The sequence below is a fragment of the Uloborus diversus genome, chromosome 7, assembly GCF_026930045.1.
Source record: "Uloborus diversus isolate 005 chromosome 7, Udiv.v.3.1, whole genome shotgun sequence".
Lineage (NCBI taxonomy): Eukaryota > Metazoa > Arthropoda > Arachnida > Araneae > Uloboridae > Uloborus > Uloborus diversus.
Genome location: NC_072737.1, coordinates 130,185,821 through 130,206,177, shown reverse-complemented (window position 1 = coordinate 130,206,177; position 20,357 = coordinate 130,185,821). Strand labels below are relative to the sequence as shown.

The window sequence follows — 20,357 nt, the reverse complement described above, 5'->3', positions numbered from 1 at the left end:
ACCAATAAATATGTTTGATTGCTCTTTTTAGCAAATTCTTAAGTTTTAAGTTAGTAATTTTCTAGTGAAATTCAAGTAGCCATGTTTGATGTCACAAAACTTTATGTGCCTGAATATGCAAACTTTCAAAAATTAGATAACATTATTCTTATTTTTTACCTGTAAACTAAATGCAAAAGAGCTTAAAAACATGTTCGTGAAGTAGAAATAAAACTTCTGATCCCCAGGAATTTTCTCAAAAAAGTTGATGAAATGCGTTTAAAAAGAGTCTTTCTCAGAACGCTTTGTCGCAAAAATTTTCAAAAGGCTCTTATTGTTATGCTTGGAAAAGGGAAAAGTTTAATCCTATCATAATATTTACTTGCTAAAAAAATGTTTTTAAAAAATTCATAAAACACAATAAAAATTGCTTTAAAGAGAGAACATTCGAATCAAATGCTTTTCAAAATTCCTTTTCGTTGTGATCTATGAGTTTGAGCATGTTTATGGTAAAGTATTGAACGTATTTATTTGGTTTAGAGTCATTCCATAGAAATGTCAACCTCAACCTCAGATTTTTTTTTTTCAACAAAGCCCTAATTGTGACCTATCATTTCATTCAGAATACTTTCTAGTACATAAATCCAGTAACAGTTTGCAAAAATTTCCTTCGGTGTTTTTCTTCGCGAGGTTGTAGAAAAGGCTTAGCATACGCAAATAAACGAGCTGATGTGTGCATCACATGACTTCCTTTTACTCCAATTTTAAGGTCATTTTCCCATTATTGGCAATTTTAATGAGATTCAATTGTTTACTCCCTAAATATCACCGCCAGTGGCCAAATTAAAACAAGATTTTAAAAAAAAAATCGACAAATTTTTCGCCAACTTGGCGACAAAACTTGGCGATCAAAAGACTGGCGATATATCGCCAAGTGTCCGCCAAATTATAACACCACTTGAGTATATATCGAAATTAACAATGATTTCCCCCAAAAAAGAGGCAAAAGACCCCTTTAAAAACTTCTAGGACATACCGTTCTTGAGTTATGCGACATACATACGCACATCCGCACAAACGCACATACGCACGCACATACATACGTACAGACGGACGTCACGAGAAAAGTCGTTGTAATTTGGAAACTAAACCGATTTTTCAGTGAACATTTTTTCGCGAATACAATACTTCCTTTTTTGTAAAAGGAAGTAAAAACATGCCTCTAAGTTTTCTTGTGTAATGTAAAAAATTTTGTAAATTTTTGAAAGAACTATTCTAAAAGATTCGATGTTGGACCAATAAAATTGACTGTTGTCTTGTACGCATTATAAGATAAGTATTTTAATTAGTTTGGTTATTTCACTGAAAATATTTTCGTTACGTTAGTCACGAAAATGTACTATTTTATGCTTATAAACTAAACCAGAAGATTGAACAAAACAGAACTTTTTATTTTCTTACATCTGTGTCATATCTACTTAAAAGGTGCAAAATATTTATTTTAGTATCAGTAGATATAAAATAATTAGTGTGACTAACGTAACATTTGAGCTGTGACTAACGTAACAATTTGCATGTGACTTACGTAATAGTTAAAAAATGACTGCTAATATTTAAAGCTTATTTAATTTAATGTACATTTTCGTGAACAATTTTGTATAAGTAGGCATTACATACGAAATACATATAATCCACTTATAAGTGCGAGATATTTTCTCCTTTTGCCAGCTACAATCACAAATAGTTTTTTTTTTTTGGTCTTATCAGTAAAACTTATCAATCTTAAAATTTAGGTTCAATAACAATTTATTGAAGTACCCATAGCGTCTTGGAGACATGAAATTATATTGGTTTCTTCTCAACTAACAATTGAACACCTAAATTCCTTCTCTCACGTTTATCTCAATCATCAGTGAAATTAGCATATGTTTGAAGAGAAAGAGTTTAGAGATCAGGCCAAAATTCAACATCAAAAATTTCATTTGTTTATTACATATATGTAGTAACGATTTGTGGCTAGGTAAAGTTTTTCTGTAAATTGATTTCCTGCATCAATATCTTTTCAGATAAGTAATTTTCTCATTAAGTTACTGAATTCACATGGACCGTCACCGTAGTACACATGACTTATTAAAGATGATGTTTGTCTGAAACTACTGGAAATATATTTATAAAAGTAATATTAATGTCTTCAACTGGATTTTCCTACAAAAAATATGCCACAAATGTTTAGCCAGATCGAAAGATTTTTTTGTGGAGAACAAAAAAAGAAAAGGAAAAAAAAAGCAACCCTTCTTTTGATGCATTTAAGTTATTATTACTTGAAATATAAATTTTATCCGCATTTTTTTTATAAAATTCACATTATACCAGTACATTTTTTTAAAAATTGAAATAAATGTTATATACTTTGCTTTTGCATCATTTAATCGTTTATCTAGTTCTTTGAATTCCTGTAATTTCACATGAAATACAAAGAACATGCTATTGTTCTGAATTTTATTTTAAGCTTGGAAATCTAAAACAAATTTCGAGTTTCTTCTAGCAAATAGTAGAAATACTGATCTATATTTCTGCAAAATTTGAAAGTTGTCTGAATTTTCCCTCATTTAAATTTCTGTATCTATGTGAAGGGGAAAAAAATCATCATTTTACAAAATGTCACTAAGTTTAAAACTGATTTTGAAGACAGAGGACTTAAAAATACAACTTTAAAAGCAAGATATTTAAAAGCAAGGTATTTTTATGATGATACTTAGCATGTTATTGGGTATTAATTTCAGCAAAGCTAATACATTCCCTTAAAGATTGAGATTAAAAAATAAAATGCTTAATTATGTCAGAAAACTGAAAGATTTTAAGTTTCTAAAACTCTGTTAAAAGTTAACTATAATAAATTTGAAAATTTTACTGATATCAGATGAATTGCCCTACTCCATTGATTACAACAATATATAACTTATGTTTTCATTAAATATTTTACTAATAATAAAGCTCAAAGTCTCTCTGTCCGGATCTCTGTCTGTCAGGATCTCTGTGACGCGCATAGCGCCTAGACTGTTTGGCCGATTTTCGTAAAATTTGGTACAACGCTAACTTGTAGCATGGGGGTGTGCAAATCGAAGCGATTTTTCGAAAATTCGATGTGGTTCTTTTTCTATTCCAATTTTAAGAACAAAATAATCATAAGATGGACGAGTAAATTACGAAGTTATCATAACGTGGAACCGTAACATGGGCACAAGCCAATTGGCGAGAAAAATTCACCATACATTATTTGTAAATATACAGGCGAACCAAAAGACCTTTTAATTTTCTATTACGGGCAAAGTCGTGCGGGTACCCCTAGTAGTTAATAAAATATAAGCCTTTAAAAATGCAATATTTAGCGTTTTTGAGAATGCTGTTCAATTTGACCAATTTTCAGTCGAATGTAACTATTAAAATAAAAAATATTAAGCCATAATATTTTAGAAATTTTTATATAGGCATAAGAGGAACATGTGTACCAAATTTCATAGAAATCTGTTACCATGCGGCCACCACTTTTTTGTGTATTTTGCTCATTTCGTATTGAATGACCCTAATGCAACATAAAGAAGGTTCCTAAAAAGTGTAAAAGCAGTATAAGAGCAAGAGATTAATTACAAAAATTTTTTTTATCTGCATTCATTGCTTGTTATTCGATGGTTACGTTAGTCACGTTACGTTAGTCACACAGTTTTTCGTAAAAGTACCAAAAAGATTAATCTCTACATAGTATAAAATAAAGTCTCCAAAAAGCGTCTGTGTGTTTGAACTCGCAAAACTCGAGAACTACCCGGCCGATTTTGCTGAAATTTTCACTGTTTGTTTAAGTCCTGAGAAGGTTTGCAGACCAGTTCGAAAACAATTCGATGAATAGTTCCTTTTTTATTCCAATTTAGGCCCAATTTTCACATAAATTCCCGAATATGGGGGTGAGAAATTACTCGCAAATAGTAATATTATATATTGTTGGAAAGTGAAGAATTTTCCGCGTTCTACGCAATTTGTTCCAATGCTCTAACTTAATTGCGGCGGGAGTTTTTTACGTTTTTAGCTCGATTTTTTTTTAGGTTTAACTGAAATTTAGGTACTACTTTCTTCATTAAATCCATCAATAAAAAGTGAAGGAATTGTCCCACAGTTTTCTTTTTGACAGCACTGGAAAGAGCTGCTTTTTTTACTCTAGATCTAACTCGACCAAAGGTCGAAAGTTTAACCCTCTATCTCCATTAGAAAAAAAGTTACAAGTGAATTAAATGAAGTTCAAAAATCTCTTCTCTATTCAAGTCTTTAACCATTTTATTTTGCGTTTCCACGGTAACGCTTTTTGATTCCATTGTTTATTTTCATCTTTCTCATTATCAATACTTAAACTTATTTTACTTTGTTTCCATGGTTGCGCCTTTTAAATCCATCTTTCTCATTTTATTTTAATTTCTTAAAAGTGTTTTAGTATCTGTCGTCATTGTTTGGCGAGAAAATTTTGCGTGATGGTTTTTTTTCTTTCATTTAATCCTGGTTATTGAAGATCACTTGACGCAATGGCTTTTTTTCAAGGTAGACCGGGCAAAGCGGGGCAACGCAGCTAGTCTGTAATAAATCTGTTGTGTATTTTTTAAAATAGACGGTTTACCTCTTACAAATATATCGGCCAATTTTAAATGCCTGCGTAAATTTCCGAAAAATTTACCTCGTAACATAAACATTGTTCCTCAGGGTTGCAAAAATATTACGTTAGTCACGATGCCTTTTTGGTGAAAAAATACCTGCCAGCGCTTATTTTGTTGCGAATGTTACGTTAGATACTATGACCCTTTACGAATTTCAAAACCGTTTTATTCAAGTGATTGACAAATTTATTTAAGATAATCTATACTAATATATAAAGAGAGAGGGCGGATTTTGTGTGTTGATATGTTCGAGGTAATCTCCGGAACCACTGCATCTATTTGAAAAATTCCTTCACTGTATGAAAGGTGCTTTCTTAGGCTATAATTTGAAAAAATCCGATAGATAGTTCTTTTTTTAGACCCAAATTTCACATAATTTCCCAAATATGGGAGTGAAAAATTACTTGCACGTATTAATATCATATATCGTTGAAAAGGGTAGAATTTTCCGCGTTCTAAACAATTTGTTTCAATGCTCCAACTTAATTACGGCGGGAGTAATTTGCGTTTTTAGCTCGAATTTTTTTAGGCTTTGCTGAAATTTAGGTACTACTTTCTTCATTAAATCAATCAATAAAAAGTGAAGGAATTGTCCAACAGTTTTCTTTTTGACACCATTGGAAAAAGCGATATTTTTTACTCCAGATCTCTGTCGACCTGTGGTCGAAAAACTTAGCTTCTATCTTCAAAGGAAAAAAAGTTACAAGCGTTTTTAAATCAAGTTTGAAAATTTTCATTTTGATCCAGGTTGTCAGCCATTTTATTTTCGCGTTTCCACGGTTACGTTTTTTGAATCCATTGTTTCTTTCCTTATTTTGCATTCAATTTCTTAAACTTATTTTATTTCCTGTTTCCGTGGTGACGCTTTTAAAATGCATCTTTCGCATTTTAATTTCTTAAAAGTATTTTTATTTAAAGTATTATATATATATATATATATATATATATATATATATATATATATATATATATATATATATATATATATATATATATATACATCGACGACGTAAAAAAAACGGAAACATGGGCTAATCTCCCCCCTGATGACGTATCAATCCTTGCTTCACGTAATTTCTTTTGGCATTATTTTGGTACTTCCCCCTTTGCATAATTTGATTATTTTTTCCCACATTGCAATTTCTTGACAAATTGTGTATTTTTTATCATAGTTTAGTTTCTTGATAATTTATGTTTTTTTCTTTTTTTTCAGAATGTATAGATACAATATTTTTTGTACCATTTTACAACTTTCGACAACATAAACATTCAACACTTAAAAGGGATTAGTTAAATATTTTTACCTCATTTTTACAGATTATCTTTTCCGGTGAGAATTTTAAGCATAAAATTGGTAAGATAAAGTAACATAAAGGATCAGTACAACTTTGAGATTTCTTTGATTAAGAAAAATCTTGTCTCTAATTTTAAAAGGATTTACGCAGTACAAGCAAATTAATTCAGTTTTATTTGAAATGAGAAGTAAAGAATTTTAATCAACTTTATTTCCCTCTAACATAGATATAAAAATGGAAATATCCTGAATCTTATTTAAATCTTTTGATAACAAACAAATTTCAAGCAGAACTTGTAAGAAATATATCAAAATACATTTTCTTTTCTTCTTAGGTCGAAATAAATTGAAATATCGATTTTGATTCTAAACGCCTGAGAGCTTCTTTAAGCTATTCATTCGTAACACTCTTAGTTTCTTCCTCTCAAAATTAACTATCTTCGACCAACGACTTTATCTTACTTACCGGAACATATTTCTAAAAACTTAACACCTTTGATTTATTTTAAAACATTGAAAACATAGAAAATAATGATGGTTTAGTAAAGTTTATCAAATTATTTTTTTTCTTCCTTTATCAATAGGTTTTCTCAGTCGATTGATTAGTAGGTACTCTGATGCGTTAAACAATGAAATCATAATGTTGATTCCATTCTGAGGAAAAGGCATTTAGTTTCGATAATGATATTGCTAAGAGATTATTTTAATTCTGTAAAACCACCCGTCATGGTAAGACGGGTGCAAATTACTTCTCTGTCAGAAAGATTTCCCGCAAAATGTGACATGTTCAATTAAAATATGAGAGAGAAATATTTAACATTGATTGAAAAAAATTAAATTTATCATATGTGTCACTACTGGTTATATTTTCTATTACATATTGTTAAGGCAGTCCGGGACGTCAAATTTTGCATTTTTTTTTTTAATCATTTAGAAAAAAAAATTCCGTTTTTTCTGCGTAAAAGGACGTTTGAATCTTGCTTCTATTTTAATTAGAACGAAAGAAAAATTATTTGTGTTGCATGAAATTATATAATATTATACTTAACTTAAAAACTTTATACGCGTTTTTCCCTGTAATTAATTTTTTTTCGATTTTTTTCATTCAAACTCTTCTAAGTCAAGAACTGATAAAGATAAAGCAATGAAATTTGAAGCACATATTTTTCAAACAGCTTACTTTATTTTTTATTATCTGCAAATTTGGAAAAAACGTTTTCAGCAAAAAATATGATTTTTTTTTTTTTAGTATCTTTGAATTTTTCGAAATTTTTTCTGTTTTTTAATGAATAAATATTTTTTTTAAATCGCCGAATAAAAACTAAAACTTAGATATTTGAACATATTTTTTGAAAAAAAAAATTGAAATTTGACTAAGAATATTTTAAGTTTTAGCGATTTAAAGTAACCCCATTTTTAAAAAAAAAATTAAATAAATTTTTTTTTTAAATATTTTTGTCATGATTTTGCTTATTAAATGGATGGTGAATCAGTGCAAAAAAAATTTCAAAACTCTAAACTATTCAATAACTTTTTTTTCTAAATGTGCCCCAAACCCCCTTAAAATAATTCTTTATCTGGTCATATTTTGAAAATTTGGATTGGACATTGGTAACAAATAATAATGCTATAACGATGTTCGCTGAATATATAATCTTTATAGTAAATGTAGCAGTGCAATAACCATACCTTCATTAATTCTAATTACCGTTTATGTCTTATTGCTAAACCTTACATTATCTAATCTAGAAAATCACCACTCACAATAATGACGAATGCTAATTTCTTCTTCATTTATATTAAGTGGCAGGACTGCACTTATTTGTTGAATCCCAGTTTAATTACGGACTTGGTAGTTAGCTTGTGTTGGGCAATTAATTTATAATAGTTTAAGTTGACTTTATACAAAATGCTTAGCAGAACAAATCAAGCGTCTTGTTTTGCGATACCGGCTTGAGCTGAAAATGGACCCCTAATCTGTTCTCAAAATCTGACATAAATACGAGTACATGCAACGTTCCAGACAGCCCGGTTATCACATCCAGAGACTGCACTGAACTCATCAGTCTGGATTAGTGAATAACCGAACTGGTGGCAGATGTCATCTCATTGAAGTTGAGAATGCCAACAAACTGGTAGATAAAGTAAGCGTGCTATATCTCACCAGCGAGTGTCCGTAGCATGGTGAGGTTCGTCTCGTGAATTGAAGGCAAAGCTTGAGCATTTAGCAGTACAACCACCCCTAAGCCAGGGCTAAGGCAGAGCACAGAGCTACATACTATATACCAGACTTCTCATTTATCACACCCAGAGACCGCAGTTTCGTTTCTATTATAACTCATCAGTATGGCAGCTTAAATGAGATGACATCTGCTTCCACTGCGGTTATTTAGTAATCCAGACTGATGAGTTCTAATAAAAACGAAACTGCAGTTTCTAGGCATGATTACCGGGCTGTCTGATAGACTGCATGTAGCTCTGCCTACCCTCTCCACCCTGGCTTAGGGTTGTAACTTACTGCTTAATAAATGCGAGTATTTCTAGTAGTTATTGAATCAGTCTGCTTATGTAAATGTATCAGAATAATTTCCTACATTCGTGAAAAGTAAAAACGCCCATAAGAGAATAGTTGGTCTATTTTGCATGGGGAAAGTTGTCCGTTTGTGAAAAATTATATTATACTTTTAAATTGATTGCAAAGATGAAAATGATGCTGAGGAAGGAAACTAACTCAATTTCTGACTTAATATTTGTTATTTATTGTAGTTTCAACCTTTTCATTTTCTTTATTCTCAGGGTTCTGCGTTTTTGTAATATGAAACCAATTAAGTATATAAAGGATTATTTTCTAATAAACTTTAGCAAAAATGTAAAAATTTGGGTATGATAATTTCCAAATTTTACTAAGAAAACTTTATCTTGAAGTTATGCTAGTAGTAGTTTTAGCTTGAAATATTTTCTAAAGTTTTAATTCTAATTCTTTAAAAAATAACAGAAGAAAATGTGGTGCAACTAGCCCCGCTCTATTCTACAGCACCAGTGGCGAATCCAGGGGGGCGCGTGCGGTTATGAGGCTGCAGCCACCCCCAAAGCCCAGACCAGAACTAAATTCTTATTTTCTTTAGCCTCTTTTAAAATGTCTATCGATTCTTGAAATTTTTTCTCTTTTCTAGCTGTTTTTAACCTTAAGTTTACGATTTTTCAGCTTTTCTTTTTTCTATTTCGTTTACACCACTTGCAACTGCCATGCGCAATTTTTTCGCATCGTTAACAAAAAATGAAAATTTGGCCTTTAAATTGTTTAACAATAGTTTCTAAAATGCAAGTTTTTTTTTTTTTTTTGATATACACTGATAGTTAAGTTTTAAAAATTTTTCCTTTGAATAGTAAATTTTAGATTATTTCAAGGGTGACCCTGAAAAATTCATTACCCAATAACACCCTTAGATAAACAAACGATGAAAATATAGTTTTTAAAAAACGATAGTTTACATTAATGAACTTTGGTGATGTCAGGGAGACATACAATTTTAATGACTTCAGCCGCCCCCAGAACAAAATCTTGAATTCTCGAATTTTCGACGCTTTTTTACAAGATATAAATTCCTTTTGGATTTATTTCATTGGTAAACCTGCTTTAATGGATTGTCATTAAAGGTTTCTTGTGGTATGGATGTTTCATACTAACTTCTGTTCAAAACGATGTCTTCAAGAATACTAGTGAAAAACCAGGGAGTAATAGTACTTCGAAATATTCTGGATTTTATTCCTAATTGTAATTCAAATACATTGTCATATCTTCTTTCAGGACCAAGTTGCTTGAATCATTTTTCAGTATTATTTTTGCTTGATGCGTTAGAAGCTTAGAAGTATTTGTATCGTAGGAAAAACCTTTGATCATCTCTTGGAGCTTTTCGGAAAACTTCGGTAAATCTCTTATGAAATAAGAGTAAAAAGCTCCTCAAGTAGAATAATTGAAACATGTTCTTATCAGTTCATTCCTAAAGGAAAGGTCATAATCCTATCATCGGATTTTCTTTAAGAGAATATTTCATAGTGTACATCACTGTGAAGAAATTCTTTGGAGAATACTGGAAAAGTTTCAAAAAATATAACTTTTAACCAGATTTTGCAGTTGAATTTCCTCCACTTAATGTATAGAAAGATATTTATTTTGGAAATTTACTCAATTTTTTTTATCCTTTTTTTAAATCATTCTAGCGAGACTTTATTTTCAGGGTAAGACGCTGGTCTCCTACGTCCAAAGGCGAAGGTTTGAACCTGGCTCCAGTCGGTGGATTTTCAAGCTGCCAAAAATTGACAGCGTTCATGCCATGTTATTATGCGCCATCTAAAATATTCCTTGAATACTTGTTAGGCTTGAAGTGTTCTTGGAAATATTAAATTCCTAGTGCAGTTTCGAATCTATGTCGTATGATTATGCGTTATGAAAGAGATTCCTCGAATACTCGTTTGGCTTGGAGTGCTCTTGGAAAAATTAAAGTTATAGTGCAGTTTCGAATCAAAAGAGCCCAGATGTCTCCATCTGGTGGAGAAACTGGGCGTCAAAAATCTCCTGGTAATGGTATTCTGGTATCCACCGATAATGGTGCTATATGAAAGAATGGGAGTATCGCACCAGGTCTGCGAAAAATAGTGCCTCCAACGCAGCCCCATTATAAAGACTACTATTATTGGTTGCAAATGCTTCTCACAAGAGACCGGCTAAAACATTCGAGTAATCAGAAGTTCGAGATATGAGCAGCTCCTTTCCCAGCGTTTTGAAGAATAATTTTTATTTTATTTTTAGGAATAGAGCGTAATAGATAGAGAGTAACACTTATAGTTTGGATAAAATAAAATATTAGTACACTCAAACCTGTTTTCATTTAGTCTTTCTTTATACAATTTTTTTTTTTTTTTTGGTGCGTTTTTTTTTTTTTTTTTCGGTGTATTAAAATTTCAATCAGATTCGGATTCAATTGACAAAATATCTTTTAAAAGAGTGCGGGGTGGTGGGTGGTATCTTCAAGTGACGACGTCCCTGTGACCTCCCAAAAATTGCCGTATTTGAGAAATTTTGTCCGACTATTACTCGGCAAAAATTATCATCACTTGGTTTATTTTCATTTCTTTAAATATTACGATTTTGTAAGTTTTGGGGTTATTTTCTATGTCAGACTGTTTTCATGCGATCCCTATCCACCGCATAAAAGAAAATATTTTTTAACTGTATTGTGAAAACAACTATTTAAAGCTACTCGTGAAATTTCAAACAATTTTTTATGCGATTTTTTATGCAGTCCTTACCACATAAAAACAGTAAAAACAGTGTACTACATAAAAATATCTTTGCAGAGAATAAATTGTATTTAGATACTTCGATAGAGTAAGTTGTTTTTGACTACTTGCGTTTTTTATCGCATCTTAAAACGTCCTTAAGTTTGTATGCGATAGGCCCAATTTCTTTTCTTTTGATTTCAGCTCGCATTGCTTTTAAACGTCTTTTTGCCCTTAAAGCAGATTATTTGAGTCATCCTCTTACATATAATAGCCGATGATCAAGTAACCCGCGTGTTTCAGCAATGAGATTCGCGCCATGGCATGATGATTTGATAATATGTTTTGGCAATGTTTAACATACAGGGAAAAGCTTTATCGTGACACGGCTGAACTCGATCCGGTAACTAAACTGTTTTACTGGTAAGACTGTGACATTTCAGGGAAATGAAGAAAAGATAAAATGGTCAACAATAACCGCTACCTACTGGAGTTTAGGGTTAATCTACTGGAGTTAAGGTTACAATTTCAACTATTAAAATATCCCCAAACAGACAATGGCTTCGTTCAAATGTAGAAGCAATATTCACCCGTCATACCTTGACGGGCGACTTTCTAGTCCAGAAAATAAAAGCTACTTTTTTCAGATTTTCCAAAATTTTAAGTTTTTCAAAGATTAACCAGCAATAAAATTTTAGGTCGTCAGCCACGGGAAAAAGCTTCCAAATCGGCAACTTCTGACGTAATCTTGAAACACCGTGTAGATTAAAGAGCAATGTTGTAAATAAAATTATCCTCCTCATACAAGCTGATAAGCAAACCAACGTTTTAAAGAGAAAAAATATATATATATTTTTTTTTTTTTGCTGAATTTTTATGCATAAAATGGAGACGAAACTCTCGTGAAAACTTCGACTTAAAGGAATTGCATTCTACAGATCCTGTATACAGAGAGATTGAACAACATGCTGCGCTGTGTGAATTTCTAGCGTTCCCACGGAATATAGGACATGAAATCTTTAAAGAACAGACTGATTTTTTTTTCTCCTCTTATTTTCATTAAACAAAGTAAGCGGCAAGTCTGGCAATTAGGCGCCAATCGTGTCGTACCGTCATAGCGCTTACAAAGAAATTTTTTTCCTCAAAAATTTGTTCAGAAAGATGATAAACAAACACATATTTTTGATCTGCACATTTCATTTCATAATATCACAACTAGCTTCCAATTTTTTTGATACAAACAACAGCGATATTTAGGGCAGAAGATGCATTACTGTCTACGGGGAGTGAGCATCTTCTGACATAAGACGGCAGCATTCCGAAGTTGTCCAATCTCTCCGTATTTAAGATCTCTAGTGCATTCGAGATATCGAAACAACTTTGTATTTAAAGAACTGAATATTTTTGGGACCAAATGAAATCTTCGAGATAAAGAAATATTCGAATTATAAGACTTAGACCTATCAAGAATCGACTGTATTAATAATATATAACCATATTCTTGTAGTAACCATCTCATTAACCATTAACGCATGCACCAAAAAATACTGGTTACGCAATTGGAGTAGTTGTAATATTAGAGATTTTTAACATTTGGGTTTTTCATCGAATTTTCCAGGGGAAGGCAAAGGGTATATAATATACTCAATTCAAATTTTATCGGAAAGCAACAAAAACCACACCCGCTTATATGCAAAAACAACATTTTTTTTCTAAGCCAGGGGGGAGGGTCAATTAACCCCTCTGCCCTCCTTAAATGGCGGGCCTCTCTGAGATCTAACAACACGTCATGGAGAAATTCTGAAGAATATTTCATTAAGTAAGCTATTTGGACCAAGTGTAAAAATCCCTAGACCAAAATTTAAAAAAAAAAAAAAGTATACAGATGAGTTAGCTCTGGTATAGACCGGATCATTAAGACAAGAGGAAAAATTGGTTAAAACACCAAACATTACTGAAAATTATGTTTCTCTCTCTTAAAAAAAATAATAAAATAAAAGCTGCTCTCTTTGGAAGCACAGCAAATTAACATTATTCGTTTTTTAGACTTATTAGAGAACTCACCATTAAATTGTTCAGAAACCTCTTTCTTTTTTTTTTTGGCAGAAATAAAAATTTTAGACATCATGTTTGATAATGGGCTCATTTTGAAACCTGAAATAGAGTAAGTCGGACAATCACCTAATCAGAAACTTAATATGAAAAAAAATATTGAAAAATAAGAAGATACAACCAGCCTCTATTAAAGCAAGTGCATATGTTTTGAAAAATCCATCATAACCTAAAACTACAAATTAAATTTTTTGTTGAAAAAAAAAATAAATAAATTGGGTACGGAAAGGGGCGCTATAATTAGGATAAAAACGAAACCAGCTTGTCTGCTACAATGTTCTGCTACGGTATGAAGCTAGCAATGAATCATTACATTTCTACTAGTTTTTAGTGATATTCTTGCCTTGTTTTCATGCTTTGTGCTTGGTTTGTGAAGATGTGATTATTCTTAATGCATCAATTTTTCATAAACTGTAGATTTATTGGTTTCCTTTCCTATTTTGATTTGTAGTATTGGTATTTGTTGCACGTCCATTCTTTGACTCTTTACAGTTTACAATCATTTCATATTTTTTTCCATTTCTAATTTTAACTTTGATATATTTTCTACTACCTTCCCTTTGTCACTGTTTGTGTTTATTTCTACACAGGAAGACTGTATATTATTATTTGCACCGATTGATCTATTTTTTTTTTTCATGCCGCTAATACCATGTTGCCTTTTAAATGTAGCTAGAATATACGTGTATCATAACAGATCCTTGTAATTTAGCAATATATACTACTCAGGGTCAGTTTTCCGAGTGGTTTACGTTGCAAAATATTTTCGTATCTCACATTGCTACACTTGGATGACTAGGATGATCGTACTCCGTGTATGAGTCCAGGGATGCCTTATGCTGTCTATTTATTAGAAAGATTAACGTTTAAACAAGAGTTTACACAAATATAGCAGCTTGAAAGCTTTTCATTTTCGTTCAATAAGTTAAAATACACGAATGATATTTTTTTTCCGTTTGTTTAAAAGTTTAACACGTTGAACAACGGGTAATCGACATCGTTTCCTATTTAGATTCTCTCACCAGATGGCGTGTTGGTTACTTTCAGTTCCAAATTTGCAGCTTTATTTGGAGCATATTACCTTGACAATCAGACAATTAAACAACTAAATCTATAAAAATCAATACAAATCATAATACGAGCAACGCAATAGTTACAAACTTACTCATAATGGTTGTGTAAATCAGAAAAAGGTAGCTAGTGCGATTTTTCTACAATTTCAAAATTATTTTACTTAACATTTGATTTTTTAATGTACTATGCATTTGTGGTAAACACGAATCATACAAAATCAAACTACGTTAAGCTAAAAAAGTAACATAATACAATTAGATGACTGTTACAGCTTCTCTCCTAATTATCAGGATCCAATTTCCCAATAGGCAGAGTAGGCAGCTGTTTGGGGCGGTGCATTTTTCAAGGGTGGAAAATTTTGCTTTAACCACATTTTTAAATGAATTTTTTTATTCTTGAAAGTACAATTTTTGCATTCTTTTATTCTTCACAGAGAAAAAATTTTCTTGTAATTCAATAATGATTACTTTTACACATCTTTTTAAAGTCAGATGTTTTTCGATCATAGTAATTGATCAGCGTAAAATAATAAGTGAAGACGAAAAGCGGGTGTCGATTTCAGAAAGTTTCGTTGCTTTAATCCAGAAGTCGCAACAAGATTGAAGTTTGACTAAGATTTTTAATGCTATACAATAGTTTATTCAGTGCTGCTTTCTTGAGTAATTGACGTTCATTTTCTTTTTTGTATTATTAATATTTAAAAAAAAATTTCTGTTAATATTAAGTCTCGGAGGCAAATGAAAATGAGTGAAGTAAGAAAAAGAAATTTTAAATAAAGGTAAGATGCTAAATTAAAAATCAAAGAACAAAAAAGAGTCTTAAAAAAAATTTTTTTAATGATAAACGTGATATATCAAATAAGCAGTTTTCAAAAGCGGAAACTATGAACTCTTTGCAAAGTAATCCAGTTTCAATTTACTAATGAAAAGCCATCGAATAGGGAGGAGTGGTAAAAACATAAGTGAGTGAACGTAATAACAAAGGAAATAATTCAAATCGTTGATTTGTAGATGAAATAAAAACTGAATAAAGATGCTGTTATAAAGATGACAACTGATAAAATGGTTAGCGCACAAGATGGTTGAAGTTCAGTGCTCATCAAAGATTCATCTATACAAATATACATTGAATAGCTAAGCTAGAGTTTCAATTTCAAAACACAGTTTTGATCAAAAGAGTACTAATACGTAACTTAAAAAAAGTAATAGAATAAATTCGGAACGTAATCGGTTATTTTTTAATCAAAATGTCTTTTTAAGCAAACGATAACAAATAATGAAAAAACAAAGAAGTTAGTAAGTTTTTCTAAAAATAAAGATGCTTTCTTATGTGAAACATACTAACATGCTTAGCATTCGAGACAAATCTCAATTACTCTTATTTCCCCATTTTCTATCACTCAGTTTTCCTTATAGGCCTAAGTCAAGTCTATATCATTTTTCAGTAATTCATATGCGTTGTTAATATAAGAAAATGTTTTAAAACTTCAAAGAATGAAATAGAACGAAACTATAGTGCTATGAAAAAATAATAACCATGCTCTATTTAATTGATAATTGTAAATAAATGTACATATCGTAAATATTATTTAAATTGGTCTGATGTGAATCGCTCGATAACCTGCCCAAGAGCAGTACTTGAGATATGAACGATGTACAAAATTGAACAATCTAAGCAGAGACGCATCGAACTAAAATTTTTGGGAGGAGAAAAATAATAATTTTACCGAATGATAAAACACATAAACATGCGTAAGTAACGAGAAGGAATGTTAGGTATATTAACAAACAATTTTAAAAATTTTAATAAAGAAAAAGAATTAGTTTCAATATAATCTCCAAATTTTCCGAATCGTCAGTAAAATTTGCTGAATAAGGAATTTTTTGAGAGATCGCATTCATCGGGGAGCCCCTGAAATTAATACGTCATCATTTCTTTATAATCAGTTTAAACTTTTTTCGATAGAGTTAAGTTTCAAGGTCATTCACATTACAGAGAGAGATTGCGAAGGATGGTTTACCCATATTAAAAGTGTTTTCAGAAAAATCATGAAACACGTCAATTTAGTTTCTTTAGTTCTTTCAAATTTTCAATCATTATTTGAATTTTCGTAATTAAAATTCAAAAACAAAGAACATATGAGGCAGTAAGAAAGCAAAAGAATGTAAGTGGACATTTTCAAGTTTTGGGTAAAACACGTTTAGGGATAACACCCTAGGTAGGCTTTCATTGAAATTTTTTTCTAATTCATGCTGTATAGCAGCAACTACCAGGGCTACTAGTACCATCTCTTTCCCCAAGACAGAGAAGAGGTTCACCTACAGTACGTACCAGTTAACTCCAAATTTTTAATTTGCCACTTACATCCCTTTGCTTCTCACTGCCTCATATATTGTTCTTTCTATGCCCCAACTATCCAATATTTAGGGGTAATTTCACCCCGTTAAAAGTTTTTACTTGCGAAAAAAAAAAAAAAAATACATGTTAAATTTTTTATCGATGAGCAAAGTTTTATTCCAATTCCCTACACTGATATTATATAATTACTGCTTTCCAATTTTCTTCTCGAAACAAAGTGGGACAGTATTCGCAACCCAGCGCTCGAATACGCTACCTTGCGGTGATGAACAATAATGCTACCGAAAAAGGTAAAACATTCCGTTCCACGTGTTTTCTTTGAGGTAAATTACAAGCTTCAGACAGTTTGTAGTGTAATGTCATTTCAGAGGAATGGAAAAGAAAGCTTCCCATTAACACGATGAAAATTGCTGTCATTCAATAAGCTTCAAAACAAGTTATAAGTTACGACATTTGTTTGTTTTACCTTTTTCATCCGCCATTAGACAGAGGCTGCAGCGCCCTTTATAGTTTATTGGAGTTGCGAATAACAGCAGTCGATTTCAACTGGAAGAAATGGAAGTGAAGAATTATTTTCACTCCTCCACAATAGCATTTCAAACACAATTTTCACCAATTTCTGAAACCAACTATTTTACTTAAAAACTACTTTTCTGTTTTTTTATAGGGGAGGGGGGAGCGAAACTTGCCGAATAATACTCCGTTTTTCACCGAATCTGACAAAAGGGGATTGGGAGAATTTAAATATACCCATTACCCACCAACATCTAATGAGGAAATACATTACACAGCACAGGGAGATAAAAATAGTAGCTGCAGATACGACTTTTGCGCTTAGTCCGAATCGTCACTCGTAATCTACCGAATAAGAAAAATTTTTGAGAGGTGACGCTTTTAGAAGAGTTATGAAAACGCAGTAATGACTTTTCATACGGGGACTCTGCTGGGGATGATAACGTTGCGAAAATGTGTTTCTCCTCCGTGGAAAATGTTAAATACAAATTTATGATGCAAACGAATTCGGAAATAACTACAACTGCTACTGTAACTTGTTTTTATGTATTTGTTTACAATAGCAAAACATTTGTGCGTGAAAGAGGGGAAAAGATCAAATATACGATTGCATTTTTCATTATGGTTTTATGAAGACTATTTTTCTGATTCAGTTTTTGTTCATGTATTTTATTTTCAAAACTCATCACATGATTACTAAAATTAAAATTGCATGATTTAAATTTATTATCATTATCGATGATATTTAGCATTTGCAAAAGGTATTTATATTTTTGGAATGTCATCCAGAGTTCATTTGATACTAATGTTCTTAAACCAATCCCTGGTAATAGTTTTCATGCCACAATCTGTGCCAAGGGTACCCACTAGTTTGGCGCCCTTGAACTCTAATAATGACATATACTAATTATAACTTCTAAAAATGAAATAGAAGAGCATGTATATGATTTATGTTTATGAAATATTTATTTTTATGTTTACATACTTTTACTGAATTTCTTTAGATCTATTCTATTTGTAATCAATTCTATTTTCAGAAATACTGTAAAGGTTGCATTTCTTATTCTATTCTGCACTCTTGCGACATTTGAATGGATTGAATATTCGTTGACACCAGTAATGCTCTGGCCAAAATCACTAATAATGGATCATCATGATGCTGTTAAACTTTTAATTGTTGGCGATCCCCAATTGTTAGGAAATAGAAATGCTTGTCCAAACTTTTTTGGTTCTGTATGCCGCTGGGATGCAGACAGGTAAGAGTAAATTTTCTGTAGAAGTTTTTAATTTTATTTAAAAGTAAATTGAAGTTTCATCACTTAAAGAGCCCTCCATCAAAACTTATTCAGATCTGCATTTTGTTAAAAAGTTTTCAAATTGTAGTCTTGAAATTATACTTCACAAATGCCTTGTAACATAATATTTTATAGTATAATTTTAAGCTTTTGTTCTGACTGGAAACAGGGGCGTTCACGGGGGGGGGGGGGGGGAGACACCTGTTGGCCAAGCCTAAAGGTGTTCCAAGATTTTTAAAATGAGGGGTGAAATTTATGTAGGGACATAGGTGTAAACAATATGGAAGGGGGGATGGGAAATCATTTGTGACAGGCCCAAAAATTTCTTTGCATGTCCCTGACTGGAAATGCAATATCATACTTTGTAAAAAAGATTCTTTGTACATTGTACTTTCAAATACATTAAGGTCAAGAATATAATATACTCCTCTAAAATAATCGACACATAGAAGCGCTATTGTTGGACAAACGTAACCTGGCAATGACTCAATGCTGGGATTAGGATCTGCAATCCCTTAACAATGCTGCCAAGTTAGGTTTGCCCCAGCTATAGGTCAATGACATCAATGCTTTTACTGTGGTTCAAACCTAGGCCCTCTGCATTGTAACTTTGTGCTCTACTGAATATGCCATTCAGTAGCAAGCATTTATGTACCTTTTATCTTTGCAAAATGTTTAAAATGGGGAAAGCAATTAAATGCCTGTCAAAAACAATTACCAGCTTATGACTTAGCATTGCTGTAATTTGTTAGTGAACCTTTTGCTATAATGTCAACAGTTTTGTTATACTTAACATGGAAGTTGATTTGAGTTCATGGAAGGCAATTTCATGAAAATTTTAGTTAATTATGATATAATGTCAATGAAACTGAGAATTTTAAAAACTGGGTTTGTGTTTAAAAAAAATCCGATAAGCTTGGGGAATGGGGGAGATGTGATAGAAATAATTTGGTTCTTAAAATACAAATAGCTTCTGCCAGCAACTTGGAAGTGATACTTTTAGCTTACTGAAATATAAATTTCAAGACAATCGATTAATGTTAAAAATGAGAGTCAGATAATTGGGGTTATACTACTATAATGTAATAAAAAAGAACTTCAAATGCAATAAGTATAATATGTTTGTAAGCTGTGTAATAAGTTACAAACATTGTTTGTAACTTAGGTAAATTAAGCCTTATTTAACAAGGCTTAATCAGGGGTCTGGCCAGAGGAAATTTGGGTCCGTTAACGGACCCTTCACAAAAATACGATCACTCAAAACGGACCCTTCACAAAATTCCGATCAACCAAAACGGACCCTTCACAAAATTCTAATCAACAAAAACGGATCTTTCACAAATCATTTATTGTAAAAGCAAATCTAAAATCAAAATAATGGCTAATTTTTCAAAAGAAATGTCCCCATATTTCTGTGATGCTTACTGTTTCTTTTATCACAGTAGAAACAAAATAGCCAGCAACTATGTTGTTGTTATAGATTTCTTTGAAAATGTTATTGACCTGCAGCTTGATATTGCTGCCTCAGCACCTTTCTCCCTCTGCTCTCAATCTAAACAATAATAACACATATCAGCGAATTGAACTTGGTACTGTTAAGGAATAGAATAGCTATAGGGTGGGGAAGAAATGTAACCGCTTCAGATATGGTTACCAACTATAAAATTAACATTAACGCTAAATAAACGTCTTGTAAACCTTTTAAAGGGGCTTGGAAAATGTTCTTAACATTTTACCAGCTTGGCAAATTTTGCG

The 20,357-nt window shown here is 31.6% G+C and overlaps 1 protein-coding gene across 3 annotated transcripts in view; it reads left to right on the top strand.

The window, feature by feature from the left end:
* The first annotated feature begins 17,835 nt into the window (after positions 1-17,835).
* The window catches only part of LOC129225717 (metallophosphoesterase 1-like), a 44,986-nt gene continuing 42,464 nt past the window's right edge, over positions 17,836-20,357 (top strand). The window contains exons 1-2 of one of the 3 annotated variants that reach the window (XM_054860208.1): positions 17,836-18,068; positions 18,345-18,563. In XM_054860208.1, coding sequence (XP_054716183.1) covers positions 18,046-18,068; positions 18,345-18,563 — 242 coding nt within the window. In that variant the 5' untranslated portion in view covers positions 17,836-18,045. The remainder of the gene's footprint in view (positions 18,069-18,344; positions 18,564-20,357) is intronic. The other 2 variants (XM_054860206.1, XM_054860207.1) reach the window with 2 other exon arrangements.